This window comes from Acipenser ruthenus, chromosome 5 (genome assembly GCF_902713425.1).
Source record: "Acipenser ruthenus chromosome 5, fAciRut3.2 maternal haplotype, whole genome shotgun sequence".
Taxonomy (NCBI): domain Eukaryota; kingdom Metazoa; phylum Chordata; class Actinopteri; order Acipenseriformes; family Acipenseridae; genus Acipenser; species Acipenser ruthenus.
The window spans coordinates 60,196,165-60,215,800 of NC_081193.1; the positions used below are offsets into that span (position 1 = coordinate 60,196,165).

Sequence of the window (19,636 nt, forward strand, 5' to 3'; positions counted from 1 at the left end):
GACTCTGATTGGCTAATCGCGTTGCAGAGCCTGAATGGAGAAGGAGTGATGGAGCTGGAGAAGGAGATAGAGATAGGAAAAGCGAATTTCAACATTTTCTTTAGAAACTAACGTTATTCTGAACACACTGTGACACTGGGTGCTGCCAATACGACATGCAGTAAGTGAGACAATTATTTCAAATATATGGACACGTTTGTGAGCAATGAGAACTCAGTAGCGGAGCTAGTAGCGGCAATCTTGTTTTAGGCCTAACACAATTAGTAAAATAAAAGCGGTAGGGTGATGCCCAAAGTGAATATTACTTTGCAGTTTATTCTCTTCTGTTGCTTTTTAAAAATGTGACAATTTCTGGAAAATATAATATAATTTTCTAATACTTCACGTATTTATTTTGCGTATATTGTAATTTGCAGTCGAGTAGGGTAGAGACAGGTGACTATGAATCAAGTCATATCAAAAACATACAGTTGTGGAATTATTTATTTGTATTATAATACTGAAAAGCAGAGTACCTGTAGAGAAAGTGGTTCTGTATTGCTGTAAGGTGAAACACAAATCCAGACTAATTTGTACACATTAAAAAAATAACGAAACGAAAAGTACTATTCTGTCTGCTTTGTGTGGTTTGGTTGGGTGATTCAGATTTCTTCACATAACTATTATTGTCTCATTTGCTTACTGCAACAGTGAAAGTCCATGCACAAGTCAAGGTCCCACTGCTTAATAACAGCCTACTAGCCCCAAATAAGTATCTTTTAAATTGTGTTGTAATGTAAGCCTACTCTCACCCCCCTGATTTTTATTTTTAAAAAAGTAACATTATTAAACCTGGGAAAGCTGATAGGGCTTTTCCTGCAATACATATACTATTCAAACATCTGCCTGACGTTTAGTAGTTTGTAGTGTACTTGTGCCATACTTTTTATCCACCCAGCCCCTGCATACCCATTAATAAGCTAATACCCTTCACATACACTGGAAGGAAACCAGCCTTATAATATAAACTGTACAAAGCTGTAACACCATTAGAGCCCACTATTCCACAGAATAGACGCACAACTATCAGTTGTTAACTTTTGATCTCTTTAACAATAGTAAAAGTGACCATTGTTTTGGGTTGTTGCTGTCAACACTTTGTAAAACTGGTAAAAAGAGAGAAATATCATTAGACACTGCTCTGCAGTCCACAGTATTTATTTATTTATTGATTGATTGAGTGCAGGTCATGAAGCGAGTACGTACAGAGCAGTTCCAGTACACGGTTGCTCAGTACCTCAAGCGTCGGCAGTATGTAGACTCAGAAGGTCCTCTGAAGGGGCCGAAGTTGTCTCAGACTGTAGAGGAGATGGCAGCTAACCTCACAGGTAAGATTCAGACACTATTGCTGCACTGAAATTTGTTGCAGATGTTCTCTGTTTAAATAAATATTATTTTTTATTTTTTCCTAGAGACCAGACCATGCATGTGTTTCTTTCTATTCCAGTTTATGGGCTACTAGTAGCTGTAGTATACATAAATATTATCTTAATAACTAGTTTGAAATGTATTGAAGTGAAAAATGTTATAGATTGTTTATAAGCTATACATTATACTCTGCTGTTTTCTTAAAGGCCTGGTCACACGGGCAACGTTTGTCGACGGCAACAAGAGAAACACATTTGTTGCCTGCATGTTGCCTTGCAGTTTGAGGTGGTCTCACGAGAGACAAGCCTGCAGTCGACAAGCTGGCAACACACAGGCAACAACGTAATACAACACAGTCATAATGCAAGTTTTTGTCACAAGATGTAAACATGCTGTGAAGGAAGACTACGATGTACAAATGTACTAATTTCATAACTAGGGCTTTTGATTTTCAGTTTTAACTGATAAAACACCCCTGATACAAAAAATATATAATCGGTGGATAGCCTATAAACACCAGAAAACACTGGGAAAACTGTGGAAATGGTTAATCTATTCACGTTGACTTTACCCTTTTCCCGTTAAAAAAGAAAAACGACTACAAAAATAATAATAAATACATTTCCCAGTGCAGCTGGGCAATGTCCCGCCTTCCTGACTTGTAGCTATCATTGATTTGTTCTGAATACTTTAACCCCCCGCCAAGTACTGACAGCACGTTCCTACATTTCTATTGGAGACTCCTTGTTAGTGGGATTTAAAGCTGTATTAGTTAAGATATGGAGGATTTAAAACAGAATTGTGGCGAAATGTAAAAATATGTCTACACACAAAAACCCCAGAAGAATGTACCCGTCCGTGACCATAGGGATTTCGTTGTGGAAGACAGCAAAGGAAAGAAGTTACAACGTAAGTGTGCAAGTACTGTTGAGTTACTATACATATTTTGACAGAAAAAAAACGCTAAAGCATTTTGGAAAGTAACTGAACACACTAATTTCATACAGTGTATCAAAAACGAAAGCCCCGAAAAAAAATAAATAAAATAAAATAAATAAATAAAAACATTTACACAAAACTCGAAAATAGCTCAAAATAAGCACTGAAAAATACAATTAATAAAAACCAAAAAACAGAAGCCCTAATTATAACAAACGAAATAAATAAATACATAAATACCAAAATAAATTAACAATCAAAATAATTTTTTTTTTAATTTTGGCACAAATTATCCTCCATAACTGCATACACGGCAAATTAATTTAAAATGAAACATCTTTTTAAAAATACGCTACACATATTTAGACATGTTATCGTTGGCATTAACATTTGCTTATCCACATACACAATGTATTATATATCAATAGACTACATATAATTAATTGGATGAAATGCAGGAATCAGAATGCATCATATACACTGTCTGTCTGACGTTATGGTCGAGCCTTATCATCATGTGACATAACTATCAAATTTGATTGGCTGGTATTGAAAATGTTGCCCTCATGTTGCCTGAAAAATAGAACATCGTCCTAAGTGGGAGACATGTTACCGGGGTGTTGCCCAGGGTGGTCACACAGGCGACAAGCCGGCAACCTCTGCGCCCCCTTGTTGCCGTCGACAAATGTTGCCCGTGTGACCAGGCCTTAAAAGATCACTGTCATGTCTGCTACCAAGCATGGCTTGTGATCCAACTCCATTGATTCCTTTTGCTTGCAGTTCAAACAGAGTCAGGTTGTACCAATTTTGTGTCTGCTGCCCCTTGTCAGGCAGACTCACAGCAGTATGAAATACAGTTTGGACAATTGCGAACTTTTCTGACTGGTGAGTAAAGCACAATATTTATATTTTATATCAAACATGAGCTTTGGAACTAGGTTAGCTCATTATGATGTCAAGGGACCATGGATGTGTTTAGCATTTTTCAAACTTTCAATTCTGAAGTACTTTATTTGCAAAACGTGAAAAGTGAATTTTGGATGTGTACCTCAGTCTCAGTAATATATAGCTTACATTTTGATAGTTTGTTTTGAATAAATAATTAATTAATACAACTGACACATCTAATATTTTATACAATAATAAAGATTTGTTAGTATCTTAACTTTATTAAAATTGTTAGATCTCTTGTGACACAAGTTTTACTCCAGTTTTAAGTTTAAACTGAAATACTTTTCTCTGGATTATCATTATGTATAATACCATTGTAACTGATATTTCCCTATAAGCCCCTATAATTAATTCTATGATTACAGGCTACTACTGATAACAGTACTATACTGTAATCCCTATTATGACTACAGTACTATCCTGTATCCCTATTATGACGACAGATCGCGCTGATATTTCTGATTACAGACGTGATCTGACGTAAATGGAATGAACATTTTTTAAAAACTTTTAAAAATTATCTGACAGTTTCAAAGTGCTTTGAAAGAGCTTTCAAATAGAAAGCTTATTTGTTAAAAAAAAATAATAGTCATCTTGATTTACTGTTGTCAGAGTGTGAAAGGTAGAACTTTGTAGCATAGCAGTCTCTGTTGCAGTGCCACCCAAAGGCCATTCACACGAAACTCTACGTTACAGCCTCCAGAGCATTTTTGGGCATAACTGCATTTTTAACAACTCAAAAGTCAGCATGGAATTTTATGAATGTGGTGTTAGCCAAAAGAAAAAGCCAAGATACTAACCAACAGCGCCTAATTATTATTATTAAAACAAAAAAAACAAAAAAAAAAATAGTTTGTGATTTTTAGTAAAGAAAAGATTTGTTTAATTTTATGTGTGTTTCTTTTTTTTTTTTGTGCTGGTATTACACAAAATAAAATACAAGCTACTGTACATAAATCAGATAGTAAAAAACCACCTTGGAGTTCCGTAACATCTTAAGAGATGTCACGGAACTCCTTGGCTTTTTACTATCTGATTATGTACAGTAGCTTGTATTTTATTCTCTGTTATGTTTTTTAACTTGCAGATACAGATGTGCAGTGGAGCTGGGAAGTGACCTCAGTGCTGTACCCCCTATTTGTCTACCTCCACCTTGACATGGTACACTGTGGCCTAAAAAGCTCAGTGGACAGCTTTTATAGCCGCTTCCACAACATGTTCCTGCAGGACACTGACCAGAAGGACATTATAGAACAGTTACGGACTACCCTGACAGTCCAGGATATCTCATCTAATCCAAAACTCAGAGCCTTCCTTGACAATAAGTATGTCGTCCACCTCACTGATGAGGCCTACAACTACCTCCTCCGCTACCTCCAGAGTGACAATAACACTGCTCTCTGTAGGGTGCTGGCTTCCCACATCCAAGTGGAGGTTACTTCCACCCAGCGGACTGTCTATCAATTGTATGGTAGCGGCCCCAGTGGCGTGGGGGTGTTTTCACGAGGGGATGCCAGCAATAACATGGAACCTGGGGATGTTCCTGCTACCATCCTGCAGAACGAAGCCGCCCGCAACTTGTTGCAAGAGTGTATCAAACGTGTGAAGGACGGGCCACCGTCGCTCAGCACGGTCTGCTTCTACGCATTTCACAACACAGACCAACTGCTCAATTCCGCTGAGATCTCCGCCAACAGCAAGCTGTTGGCTGCCGGCTTCGACAACTCCTGCGTCAAATTGTGGAGCCTGCGGGCCCGGAAGCTCAAGGCAGAGCCCCACCAGGTGGACGTCTCAAGAATCAATTTGGCGTGCGACGTCCTTGAGGATGAGGTATTTGAAGGGTAGGGCTGTGCGTCGGCAGTGTCTTCACAATAAGATACATATCATGATACGAGGTTCACGATATGATGCATATCAAAATACAGTAAATTAAGTGTGAAACATAAAAATTACACAATTATTGTCCCTTTTGATTGTGCCAGGTATAATATAATAGGTTTTTTGTCCAATAAAATTCACATTCAGTTAATCATTATCGTCCAGAGAAGGAAACAATACATTTAACTATTCATTTATTCAGAAAATGCAGTTTTTGTTTGTCAACCAGCAGCCTAGATTCCAGCCTGCGCTGAAGCCAGGCATTGGCTTTTGTCACTAATCCATGGGACCATTTTTATTTAATTTTAATACCACACATTCTATTCTGTTTAACTAAACTCGGACATCTCGTTACTGCATGTAATGCCGAGTCACTGTGTTGTATTTATGGATGAACTAAAACATATCTATCATTAGATAGACAGATCATGATAATAAGCACTGTCATTCAATGTAGAATAATAAGCACTGTAATTCAATATAGAATAAGCACTGTAATTTAATATAGAATAATGAGACTAAGCACTGTAATTCAATGTAGAATGAGAATAAGCACTAATTCAATATGGAATAAGCACTGTAGTTCAATGTAGAATGAGAATAAGCACTGTGATTCAATATAGAATAAGCACTGTAATTCAATGTAGAATGAGAATAAGCACTGTAATTCAATATAGAATAATGAGAATAAGCACTGTAATTCAATGTAGAATGAGAATAAGCACTGTAATTCAATGTAGAATAAGCACTTTAATTCAATTTAGAATAATAAGTAATGTAATTCAATGTAGAATGGTAATAAGCACTAATTCAATATAGAATAATGATAATAAGCACTTTAATTCAATATAGAATAAGCACTGTAATTCAGTGTAGAATAATAAGCACTAATTCAATGTAGAATAAGCACTTTAAATATAGAATAATGATAATAAGCACTTTAATTCAATATAGAATAATGATAAGCACTGATTCAATGTAGAATAAGCACTGTCATTCAATATTGAATAATGATAAGCACTGTAATTTAATCTAGAATAATGATAAGCACTGTAATTCAGTATAGAATAATGATAATCACTAATTCAATGTAGAATAAGCACTGTAATTCAATATTGCTCTTATTGTAACACTTGAAATGTATTTGCTTACGATTGTTAGTCGCCCTGGATAAGGGCGTCTGCTAAGAAATAAATAATAATAATAATAATAATAATAATAATAATAATAATAATAATAATAATAATAATATTGAATAATGATAATAAGCACTGTAATTAAATGTAGAATAATGATAATAAGCACTGTAATTCAATATAGAATAGTATTTCCTACCGTTTTGGTTTCTTTGTGGTAAGAATAAGGACATTAAATTAAGGGGATAATGGCAATTGAAACTTATTCATATTAGTGTTTTTTTTTGTTGTTGTTTAGGACCAGTACGTTCAGGACATGTAAGTATTTCAAAGTTAGGTTAACATTTATATTTACATAATTCATGTAGAACACTTAAAATTAATAAAACGTCAGTAATGCAATTAATAAAATAATACATGAAATATATGTTCAAAGGCTAAAGTCAATTGGTTAAACACTTTGCATTAGTGTGTTCATTCGTATTTGCCTGCAAATTATTTGTATAAAGTTATTGAAGGGTCTAGGGATGTCGCTGTATAAAATTGACGGTATGGTAACCGTCAAAAAATATACCACAGTTATCATGATACCGTCATTTTTTTTTGTAATCCATTTTTAAATGGCTATTTAAAGAATTACACTGTGGTCAAGGCATTTTATTAACAAAAAATAACTTTGAAGTTTTAAAACAAATCTTAATTTTAAATTGCTATAGTTACATTTTTGCTACAAAACTTATTGAGAAAATAAAACGTTTCCATCAATTTGAAAAATATGATATTATAGCAGAATGTCTATTTAATTATATCACACTAATGAACTGGTCTGGTTTTTGAAATCTCCATTTGCAAATGAAAAAGGTGCTATACATTATACAACAAATCAAATTAGAGGCAGGGGGTTGTTTTAATAAATTTGCACACACCCAACATACATAATGGAATATTGAACATGTAAATACATTAAAAATATGTTAATGCATTTACAGCAAGTTACTTTAACAAGAAGGAAGTTCGCTAGTCAGTGTTAACAGCAACACGACTGCATACTTATTTTATTACAGTATCTGAGTTAAACAGAACAGCAAGGCGGGCATGTTGCAGATAGGAAGATTTACATTATAAATCAGCAATGATTATTAGGCAGTCAGACACTGTCTAGATATGCATAAAATAATTTGAATTGTGAATTATGTTCTACTTCGTAAAGATTATAATGTGATATCTTGTAACAATTGTAAGTCGCCCTGGATAAGGGCGTCTGCTAAGAAATTATTATTAATAATAATAATAATAATAATAATAATAATAATAAAAATAATAATAATAATAAAAGTGATTCCACTAAAAACAAGTTAAAATGGGGGGTAGGGTATCTACAGTAATACAGTACAGTTGACACATGCTACGTAAAAACAGAATTTGATTTATATTTTCCCAGGACATTTGGCAGCTTACTTAAATAATATACATAAAAGTTGTATACTTACTGTTGATAAGCCACTTCTCTCGCGTGATTTTTTTTAAGAACATATTCTGTGGTAGAAAGGTATAATCCTTATGCAGCTGTATTTTCTTTATGATGCAGTAGCAATACGGTACGATCTTGGGAAAACCGAACATACAACGCAATTGTTTTGTTTAGCACTGGGACACATTATGCAGCTTCAATTAAAACATATTTTGTTCACGTCACAGAATTTATAAATGACAGCATTAATAAGGTGTGAAATAAATAGAAACATGCATTATTATACTTTCTTCAAATTTGTGTTCAAACTATTTTCTTGGAGGGATCTGCTGTTTGTACAAAATCTCACCCGGAGTTTATGCTGTACTGTAATCCTAGAGTTTATGCACATGCTGCTGGAGCCCCTGAGTCTCTCAGCTACTACTTCTACGAAAACATATTTTTATTCTCGATTGTTTAAAATGTGGCGTTATATAAGTTAGATTTATTTTTAAGGTTTGCCATCTGACATCGCAGTTAGCGAAAGCATAATACAGTAAATGCCGTCTCTCGCAGCAGGTGCTGATACGATCAGCGATCGGTTGAAACCATGAACGCCCGCCCCTGCATAGTATTGCTTAGTGCCAATTGGTTGAAATGCTAAATGCCAGCACCCGCGCGTCAATTGTCTGAAGCAGTTGCTGCATCGCTGTCTTGCTCATTCATAAACTACAATTATCGGTCGAAAAAAACAAACAAAACCCCAAAATGCCGGTGCGGCGCAACAGTGGGAAAAAAAATTTGCCGATACCGTAAACTCGGTAATCATGGTATAGAAAAATGGTTGCAGTTTCAAAACCGTGGCAGTTTATACCACGGTTTACCGTAAAACCGGTATACTGTGACATCCCTAGAAGGGTCTTGTATGCAGTAAGCTTTATTGACAAACCAGGAAGTGAGTTAGGCTGAGAAGTTGGAAACAATGTGAACGTGTGAGCTGCAGTAATACAACTGTAACATTAGGCCAGTTTACATGTGTGGTTTGTTTCATGTGAATGGACAATGTGCGTAAAACTTGTCAGGGAAAGCTCGTGAGAAGGTCCCAAAAAAACGGTTTTACAGTGAAACTCAATTTCTTGTGAGATTCCAGGAAATGCTTGTGAAATCAACGCCCACTACACATGTAAACACGAGTTTCTCATAAAAATGGCTTGTTCAAGTCCTTTCCTAAAGCCGCTATAGTCACATGGGAATGTGTATGTTACCATGGTCCAAAGATGGCAACAGGGAAGTTAATGTTTTGTTTGCAGTATTTCCCTTATCAGATTGATGTTGCAGATAACGCCACTTTTGTCTCCATCTTCCCTAGAACTTATCAAAATACTAATCACACAGGGATCTAAATGTGTTTGTAAAGTATCATACAGGTTGTATTTACCAAGTTTCTGTTTAAAACTATTACAAATGTTTGATAAACTGCATTCTGTTTGTGAATTCATGTGGTTACAGCTACTGTACAGTACTTCAGAATACAGAACAACTGTCAAAACGACTTTATTGTAAAGTACTACTAAATACTATGGTTAAATGTGTATAGCTATACTCCAAATGCAATTTCTTCTAGTTTATGTCTGAGCAAAACCTGTGTCCATCCTCCACTTACGTCCATTGGAGCGATGAAGAGAGTTGGGTGTTAATATCCATAAGGGAAGAGGATATGATGAGGCAGCTTGATACAATGCACAACACGAACATTGTTTAACCCTCTCTCAAAATAAAATGTGGTGTGGAAATTTTGTGACTTTATTTCTCGGGAATCAACAATACTACTCAATATTCCAGTTCTTTATTTAGCAGAAGCAGTCATACAAATACAGCGCAAATGAAGATGCAATATTTGGTATAACAAGATACAAAATAAGATAATGAAACAAAAATGTGATACAGAATGAAAGTACACCGTCGGGTTACAAAAATAAAGATAGTTGTGCTTCTCTAATAGCAGGACCCTCTTCATATCGCTGATGTACAATTCTTGCTGGAGGCTGAGGTAGCTGTTCCTCCGCGTGCCTGAACACCTCCTTACAGTCCTGGCACAGTTTGTGCAGGATACAGCAGGCAGTAATAATTTGGGGAACAAGCTTGTGGTTCACTTTAGTACGCTTCAGTAATGTCCGCCATCTACCTTTCAATAGCCCAAATGCCTGTTCAACCACCACTCAGATTTGGCCCAGTTTATTAATAAAGTAACTCCACCCCCCCACCCCCCCAGATGATGTGTGAAAAGCAGTGTGGATGACAACACTAAAACAAACTATAAATCAGCAAATCAGATCTTTTAATATCCATTTATGTCGAACACGATGGCATGTGGATTCAAAGGGAAATGAGAGACTTTACATGTAAACACAAAAAGGCATCATGTCCACGTTTATTTCACGAGAAACAGATGTCTCAAGAAAAGTCAAACACTCATGTAATGTGACCTATCAGAATCTGTCTGCATCCAGCTGAATTATTGATATGAGTTATTTCTATACAATATCCGAACCCCAACATTACATTAATTACAATAAATCATTTTTTTTTTAAACCTGAAAAAAAACTATTTGAAGTTTCGTAAACATCTCTAAACTACTGACCTGAAAAAATGATCAAGTTTTGCATGTGTGTTTTGCAGATTAGCAAGGCTTTCTACTATTTTTTTTCTGGACTCTTTTCTGAGATGGCATTTTTCACACAGTAGAGATCTGTGTGCTTGAAAGGGTAGTATTCACTATTGGTTTCTTGTGTTTTTTTTATTTCCTGCTAATGCTACTCAACCACGCAAATCATGTTATTGTTTGGATCCACACTTCCTAATACAGACGTCTCTAGTTGCTGTAGCTGAAGGGCACTGTGGCCATAATGAATAGATGCTGTAAGAAGGCCTTAAATGCAAATTCAAAAGTTGGGGCGAGGCTGCTAGCATATATACTAATAAATGTTATTCTCCAGTTTTCAATGTAGACTATAAAACGGAATCTATGCATGAACATCATTGTTTGCAGAACACCAAGTTTCTTTCATGCCGTCTCACATTTAAGATTTAAAAAAAAAAAAAAAAAGAGTAGCGCAGGGTACCGATACAGGGGTCGCTACAGATAATCATATTGTCAAGAAAAATATAACGGTTCACCATGTTATATGGGGATTGATTAGTTGACAAACTTGACTGATTTAAACTTAAGACTATTTAATTGTTGTTTTTGGTATTTTTTAATTATCCAGCTTTCCCCTCTGTTTTGGGCATTCTTGCTACTTTAGTTGTTGCCAGTGTATTTTCCTGTAAAATATAATCATATTCTCTGTCGATCTGGCACTTAATTGGTGCACTCTGTTTTTCTGCTCTTGTAGGCGTGGTAGGATTTCAATTCCACGCTGTAATAAAGTTAATGACAAAGGTTTTTATTCTGAAGTTTGTTGTATATTTTTTTTAATAAAATAACAAAGGAACAAAGCGAAGCCACGTTTGGAAGTATTTTGAGGAACCGGACGAGAAAACTGTTGTATGTAAATAATTATGCCAAACAAAGTTGCCGTACCACAAAACACGTTCAGTGCTTCATCATTTGAAATGAAAACATTCCGAGTTTAAAAAAAGCAAACATCCATACTAAACGGAATGCTTCAGCTGACATTTATTTAGCCCTTGCATCCCTGTGAATACGTAGAGCACAATTTTTAAAATTAAAAAAAAAAAAAAAAGAATTCATACATATAAATAAATTATGTATTGGCTTTAATTTACTAGCACTAATATATATACAGACATGCTCAAATTTGTTGGTACCCCTAAACAAAAAACAAAGAATGCACAATTTTCTCTGAAATAACTTGAAACTGCCAAAAGTAATTGACATCCACCATTGTTTATTCCATATTTAATAGAAATCAGACTTTGCTTTTGATTTTTTATTCAACATAATATTGTAAATAATAAAACAAATTAAAATGGCATGGACAAAAATGATGGGACCGCTAACCTAATATTTTGTTGCACAACCTTTAGAGACAATCTCTGCAATCAAACGTTTTCTGTAGCTCTTAATGAGACTTCTGCACCTGTTAACAGGTAGTTTGGCCCACTCTTCCTGAGCAAACTGCTCCAGCTGTCTCAGGTTTGATGGGTGCCTTCTCCAGACTGCAAGTTTCAGCTCTTTACATAAATGTTCGATAGGATTCAGATCAGGACTCATAGAAGGCCACTTCAGAATAGTCCAATGTTTTGTTCTTATCCATTCTTGGGTGCTTTTAGCTGTGTGTTTTGGGTCATTATCCTGTTGGAGGACCCATGACCTGTGACTGAGACTGAGCTTTCTGACACTGGGCAGTACGTTTCGCTCCAAAATGCCTTGATAGTCTTGAGATTTCATTGTGCCCTGCACAGATTCAAGGCACCCTGTGCCAGGCGCAGCAAAGCAGCCCCAAAACATAACCGAGCCTCCTCCATGTTTCACTGTAGGTATGGTGTTCTTTTCTTTGAAAGCTTCATTTTTTTGTCTGTGAACATAGAGCTGATGTGACTTGCCAAAAAGCTCCAGTTTTGACTCATCTGTCCAAAGGACATTCTCCCAGAAGGATTTGGCTTGTCAATATGCATTTTAGCAAATTCCAGTCTGGCTTTTTTATGTTTCTTTCAAAAGTGGAGTCCTCCTGGGTCTTCTTCCATGGAGCCCACTTTCGCTCAAAAAGCGACGGATGGTGCGATCAGAAACTGACGTACCTTCACCTTGGAGTTCAGCTTGTATCTCTTTGGCAGTTATCCTTGGCTCTTTTTCTACCATTCGCACTATCCTTCTGTTCAATCTGGGGTCAATTTTCCTCTTGCGGCCATGCCCAGGAAGGTTGGCTACAGTTCCATGGACCTTAAACTTCTTAATATTTGCAACTGTTGTCACAGGAACATCAAGCTGCTTGGAGATGGTCTTGTAGCCTTTACCTTTACCATGCTTGTCTATTATTTTCTTTCTGATCTCCTCAGACAACTCTCTCCTTTGCTTTCTCTGGTTCATGTTCAGTGTGGTGCACACAATGATACCAAACAGCACAGTGACTACTTTTCTCCATTTAAATAGGCTGAATGACTGATTACAAGATTGGAGACATGTGTGATACTAATTAAAGAAACTAATTAGTTTGAAATATCTCTATAATCCAATTATTTATCTTTTCTAAGGGGTACCAACAAATGTGTCCAGGCCATTTTAGAATATCTTTATAGATTAAGCAATAATTCATCTCTTTTCACAGCTTCTTTGCTTTATTCTATGACATACCAAAGGCATGCAAGTATACATGATAAAATAGCTTTTAATTTCATCACTTTTCAGGAGGAATGAAGCATTATTTCAATGAGCTGTAAGGGTACCAACAAATTTGAGCACGTCTGTGTGTGTATATATATATATATAATATATGGATTACCAGTTTGTGGCACCGATCCCTAAACATTTAGCGTTATAACAATGTATTGAAATCTGTATTTCATAGATTATGTAACGTATGCAGCTGTGAGTTTTTTATTACTATTATTATTGGTTTGGTTTTGTTCTTTTGATATAATATGTAAAAAAAAAAGGGGGGGGTAGTTTATTTTATTCACTTTTATACAAATACAAAGAGACATTTACTAATATACAAATGCTTTTAATTTCAGTATATACTTGTTGGTGTGTACGCGTTTTTTTTTTGTTTTTTTTTTAATATGTATATATAATATAATATAATGTATATCTCAACTTTGTAGTTGTCTTTACGATGTTCAAATGTCATTTCCTTATTTAGGGTTTCTTTGCATAGAAAATACTAACCAGGGCTGTCAATATACATCATAATGTAATATAAATAATGTGTGTATGTAGATATGGTTTAAACATTTAAATGCCAACACCTGCATAGCATTTAAATGTTAATAAAAATGTACCAAAAGCACATCCCTGCCCACTAATAATACGTTGTTAGTTTATAAAGTTGTTTTATGTAAATTATTCTTTCAGTCGCTTGTGCTCTCCCTTACCAAGTCAACACACACACTTCCTAAAAATGTTAAGTCAAATTATTGTATACTGATACTGCACTAATGCAAATAAAGAAACAATAATATTGTATTCGTATTGATAGCCTTGCTATAGCATCCCAACTCTCTCCAAATACAGAATATTGTATTTATTATATAGATTTACCTTCCAAAATCAAGGATCAAGAATCCAGTTGTTTATGCAACAGTCACAAACATGCATTGCAAGTGAGTGGATTCAGCCATATGTTTATTAATTTATTATTGAAAATCTAGACTTATTGGTCACGTGTTTCTGGCAATTCCCAGGCAGATTACAGTTAGCTGGCTCTATGATCCATTCTCTTGCTACCGCATGCAGTATATTCACAATTGACTATTGAGATGTCGGGAACCAACGAAGTACAAGAAGCTTGATAACATGCAAACTCAAGCTGTGCAGCATTTAATTTAAATGTCATATGTAGTTAATATTTTTTCAATGCTTAAAACACCCAGGGCACAGCTTCTCTGGAGTGCTGCATATGCATACTATACACGTACATGTATACAAGGTTTCCTGCAGAACCGTAGCTTTAGCAATTCTGATCCTTATTGTAGTCCACAAATTGAAATAAAATCCAGCATTTGCGTTAATATAAAAAATATCCAATCACAATATTTAGTACAGTACATTTTCAAATTAATGATTGTAAATCTACAATATGCTACCCTATTCACCTGCATTTCCCACATTATTATTATTATTATTATTATTATTATTATTATTATTAATAATAATAATAATAATAATAATTAATAATAATAAATACCTGAATCCGAATTCCACAGGGACAGTGCTAGGCTTTCGCCAGTAGAATGTTACATTTTTTGTTATTGGGGATCCTGTAATGCTCACCCAGGCATTTTTGTAACTTTCTGTAATTTTGTTATGCAAGTCTTGCAGCAAGTTGATATTAAGCCCCGTATTTGTCTTTTTGAACAAGTTTGTGCAACTAACAAGGGTTTCTTTTTTTTCTTCGCCTTGTTTTTCTAAAACAAATCATGCTCAATGAATTCGATTTAAAAGATTTAACTTCAACTCTGTAGGTGGTTGCTCAAGCCTGGTGCACGTAGCAATAATATACTGACACGAATTCCCAGCCATGCTAATTTAATACATTTTGGGGTACAAACGTGACTTTTACTGTGCAGTGAATGGCATCTTATTGCTAAGGGACAGAAAAGTCTAAACTTAAAGCAATCCGGTATCCGATCACCAAAGATGATAACAAAAGGATGACAAAACATATCTGTACTTTTGCAAAGAGCTTAGTTTATTTATTTTTATTTATTTATTTTATTTTATTTATTTATTTATTGCAAAGGGCTGCATTATTATTATTATTATTATTATTATTATTATTATTATTATTATTATTATTATAATATATATATTTTTAACTTTGTGGTAGCTTCATTATTTATAACCGTGCTTCTAAAACAACTTGCAATAAAGCAGTATCATTTTATGTAAATGGCAATAATTTGAAATGGTCAATAAATGGTGTCAGAATGAACCCCCTCGGTAGTGTATGCTTATTTTTTCTATTTGGTGAGAGAAGCTTGTCGGAGTTACTATCATCAGATCTCGGTTGTTAGACTTGCTTGATACGGTCTCCAGTTTTAGTAGAAAGTTGTGTGAGGTTATGTCACAAGCAGGATCTTCACTGCTGAAGTCTCGTGAACATATAGTATGGCTTTCAGACTTATTTCCACGTAATAGTAATTTTTTGTCAATTTGCAAAGCTTTTTGTCATTAGGTGATTTACTCACCCTTTTTGTATGTACCATTTTTTGGCTGTGCTCTTCCTATAGCGTGAGGAATGTGTGTGCAATGTCACATTCTCACAACAATGGAGAGAGAATTTGAAGTTTCTAAACTGCATGTAAACCACGCCATAGTCTCAAAGGATAGCAGACCCTACTCCTAAATAGAGAATCTGTAACGAGCCAGGGGTTTGAGAAGGTTGGAGACAAGTTGTGTGAAGTTGCGAGATTTGCTGTGAAAAGATTGAATAACGGATTACAACGTATCTGCCCCTAGGGCTAGCGTGTTTATTTATTTAAGATTGGTACAGAGATTTTTTTTTTTTTTCTCTCTCCTGTAGAGTGAAGATGAAGACAGTGCTGGTACTGAAATGAAAACCCTAAGAGGACACTGTGGGCCGGTGTACAGTACTACATTCCTTACAGACAGCTCGGGACTCCTCTCCTGTTCTGAGGACACAACAATCAGATACTGGAACCTTGGCAGTTTTACTAACACTGCTTTGTACCAGGGACATGCGTACCCGGTGTGGGACATTGACATTAGCCCGTGCAGCCTTTATTTTGCCAGTGGGTCGCATGACAGGACTGCTAGGCTTTGGACGTTTAGTCGGACATACCCATTGAGGCTCTATGTGGGTCACTTGGCAGACGTAGACTGTGTCAAGTTCCATCCCAACTCTAATTATATCGCCACAGGCTCCACTGACAAAACTGTCCGGCTGTGGAGTACACAGCAAGGGAATTCCGTAAGGCTGTTCACTGGCCATCGTGGCCCTGTTTTATCACTGGCCTTTTCACCCAATGGGAAGTACCTGGCATCAGCAGGGGAAGACCAGAGGCTAAAACTGTGGGACTTGGCATCGGGTGCATTATTTAAAGACTTGAGGGGGCATACCAGCAACATCACAAGCCTCTCCTTCAGTCCCGACAGTAGCTTGATAGCCTCTGCCTCCATGGACAATTCTGTCAGGGTTTGGGATATCCGAAACACGTACTGCAATGCACCTGCGGACGGCTCCTCCAGTGAGCTAGTTGGCGTTTACACAGGACAGACTAGTAATGTATTGAGCGTGCAGTTTATGGCCTGCAACTTACTACTAGTGACTGGAACAGCACAGGAAAACCAAGAACATTAGTCTAGGGTAGAGAGATACTGGTGTCTAAGTGGTCTAGGACAGGTAATATTTATTCTTGTGGTGGTAAGATGTTGGTTTGCCAGACCTGGTAGGGGAAAGTTAGAAAATGGCAAATGGAGCATGTTTCATGGAGCCTTGAAAAAACCCTAATACATTTTAAGGCGGTATTCCGTGAGGCGAACAGGCTCGGACAGCCAGGTTCCGCTTGTTCGATGTAGAACAGGAACAGGTTTTAGTCTATTTTGTGAAATTAGTTTGATTTTTTTTTTATTTTCAGTCAAAAGTTCCAAGCAGTATTTATATCAAATGTAATAAACTGGACCATTAATATTATTATTATGGGTCAAATAAATAAAACAAATCTCGCAATACAGTACAAATCATCGTAAATCGCGGCTACATTTATTGTAGTTTGCCAGTATTGCAAGTACACATAGTTTATCTAATATTAGAATACAGAGAATCCGCAATACAGCTATGATCAAAGGTTTTGCATCCCCCTATAAAATTAACAAATGTTGCTTAATAAAGTCAAATGAAACCTGCTGAATAATGTTACGTTAACCTATTGAATAACATACCGCTTTGTAGTTTGATCATATAGGCCTACAGAATGAAAAATGTGACATTTCAAAATCTAAAATGAAATATGGCTTCCGGTAGACTTTTGCAATATAACTTTGATTATATGAAGGTAAAATTATGTTTCTTATTTTTTATTGCGTCTCAATCCTAAAATTCTAGGTGATGCAAAACTTTTGGGCACAGCTGTACCTGCGGGGCTTCACCGTGTTTCACCGTGTAAAAATGTTTGCCGAGCAGACCGGGCTGTTCGACTAAATAAGCAGAACACGTTCCAGGGCAGGGAAGTGGAACGGTTTAGCCAAATCGGATTGTTCAGTTCGGTCTCAGAAATTACGCCTTCAGTAAGTCGAAAGAGGGTAAACTGGTTTCAAAGATATGTATCGGATCGATGTCTGAACTTATTAAATCAAATGGGTTTGAATGGCAGGCAGAAATAACTTGCTGACAAAACATACAGGTGATTTCCTTATGTAGTCCAAGGTTTGTGCTCCTCTGGGTCTGCGAATCCAGCCAATGATGTTTTAAATAAGACAAATATTTTTTTCAAAGGTCATTTGGATGAGAGGTGCCCAAGATTTACACTTCAAAATCAATGAAGCTTAACAGAGAGAAAATTCGACAAGATGTCCCCATGCCCCACAAAAAAGTGTCTTTCAATGTATGAAAGTATGCCAAAGACTGATCAGTAGTTATGGAGATACTTCTAAAATGTCAGTCTTTAGCCCAATCAATCGACGGCCTGAATTACTGCGGTAGCATGAACTGGATTCTGTTGCACTCAAGAAATTGCAATGGGATGTCTATAAGCAATTTCATTGCAATTGGATGGGCAGTATTTTCTGTTTGTTGGTGGGGACAGTAAACTCCAGTGAACGAGAGGTGGTCTGTCTGTTGTCTTTGCTTTTGTTTGTGACAAGCAAACCATCATCCTAGTAATGTCACTGATCTTAAATATATCCATCTGAATTGAAGGGTTTCAAATGTACAGCATTCTGCATTAGTCCCAGTTTACTGACTGCTGAAAGGTTTAGGAAATGTTTGTTTGTAAAGAATAGGTACAACAAGGATGTTATTGCTATCAGAGGAACTTGTGCTGTTTGCCAGGCCAAAAGGCTTTAAAAGATTGTGTCTTGAATTATTAGATTGTAATTTATTGAGGAAAAACAAATTCTTTAGAAGTTTGCCCTGAGCAAGCATAAGCGCCTATCTCCTATGGCTCATGTATTGATTTATACTAAAATGCTGTATGTAGGGATGATTCTCTACTGAAGGGTCAATAGCTGATGCTTTTTGCTCCTCTATTCCTCAGTAGCACCAACTGTTCAATTGTAATGCACTAAGGGATTGAAAAACCTAACATTACCAGTCAGAAAAATGAACAGGATATTTTGTATGCTTTTGATACCTAGTTTACAAGCTTGTGTGGTGTGTATGCTGCAGTCTACAAAATTGTTCTTTTTATTTTGGAACTGTTAAAAGTAAATACTATTTTCTTAAGTGACTGGCAGTGGCATATTCCAGTTCTTTGCATTTCTGAAGGACTCATTTTTGTATTGACATTTCTATTAAAATGTTTGTTTGTTTTTTTAATTAATTAAATACTACTTGTAATTTTGTTTTAATATAATTCTTTACATTATATGAATGTGTTAGAGACAGATATCCAGCATGGTCATTCCAGGTCATATGGGGCAGATTTGCCATAAGATTTTTTAATAGATGGCAGATCTGTCCACAAATACGTTTGGAATGATGAATGTAATTCTATTTAATATTAACCCTTTCCAGGCTGTTTTTTTTTTTTTTGTGCAATTTAAGAAAATTATTGAACATTAGTCTAACAGAAGTTATTGAAATGATCAAATCTCCATAAAACCCTATATCATTTAAAAGTTTAGAACTTGTAAGAATATTATTTTTAAACTGTTTCTAGAATTCAGAACATAGTAAAATTTGTAAAGGTACAGAATTGGTAGAAAAAAAGTTTCCCCAAAACAATGTATCCTACTATCTCATTTCATGGTTTCAGGTCCCAAAACATGGTGCTACAGATACAGGAATGTCTCCACAAGAGATACAGTAGTACTCTGTCTCCATATGAAGACCCTTTTTTCCAGTAACTATTTAGGTAATTCAGAACATGCTGGAATATAAAAAGGCACAGAAATTACTAACATATTTATCTAACTATTTATTCATCATGACGTGTATGACTTTTGACAAATGTAATGCCATAAGGGGTGGTGTTAATGTAAAAGTCCAAATTTGAGAAGAAATAAAAACA

At 35.8% G+C, this 19,636-nt stretch overlaps 1 protein-coding gene across 2 annotated transcripts; it reads left to right on the plus strand.

The window, feature by feature from the left end:
* Nucleotides 1-9: 9 nt before the first annotated feature.
* On the plus strand, nucleotides 10-18,967 carry LOC117402926 (TAF5-like RNA polymerase II p300/CBP-associated factor-associated factor 65 kDa subunit 5L). 2 transcript variants are annotated; one of them, XM_034004600.3, is made up of 5 exons: nucleotides 10-160; nucleotides 1,226-1,367; nucleotides 3,127-3,231; nucleotides 4,385-5,127; nucleotides 15,970-18,967. In XM_034004600.3, the coding sequence occupies exons 2-5, from the start codon at nucleotides 1,229-1,231 to the stop codon at nucleotides 16,765-16,767; spliced, it is 1,785 nt and encodes a 594-aa protein (XP_033860491.1). In that variant the 5' UTR covers nucleotides 10-160; nucleotides 1,226-1,228; the 3' UTR covers nucleotides 16,768-18,967. The 2 variants fall into 2 exon arrangements, with proteins under 2 accessions (XP_033860491.1, XP_033860493.1); XM_034004602.3 differs by lacking the exon at nucleotides 10-160 and having other exon boundaries at nucleotides 1,267-1,367; nucleotides 3,177-3,231.
* Nucleotides 18,968-19,636: the final 669 nt, after the last annotated feature.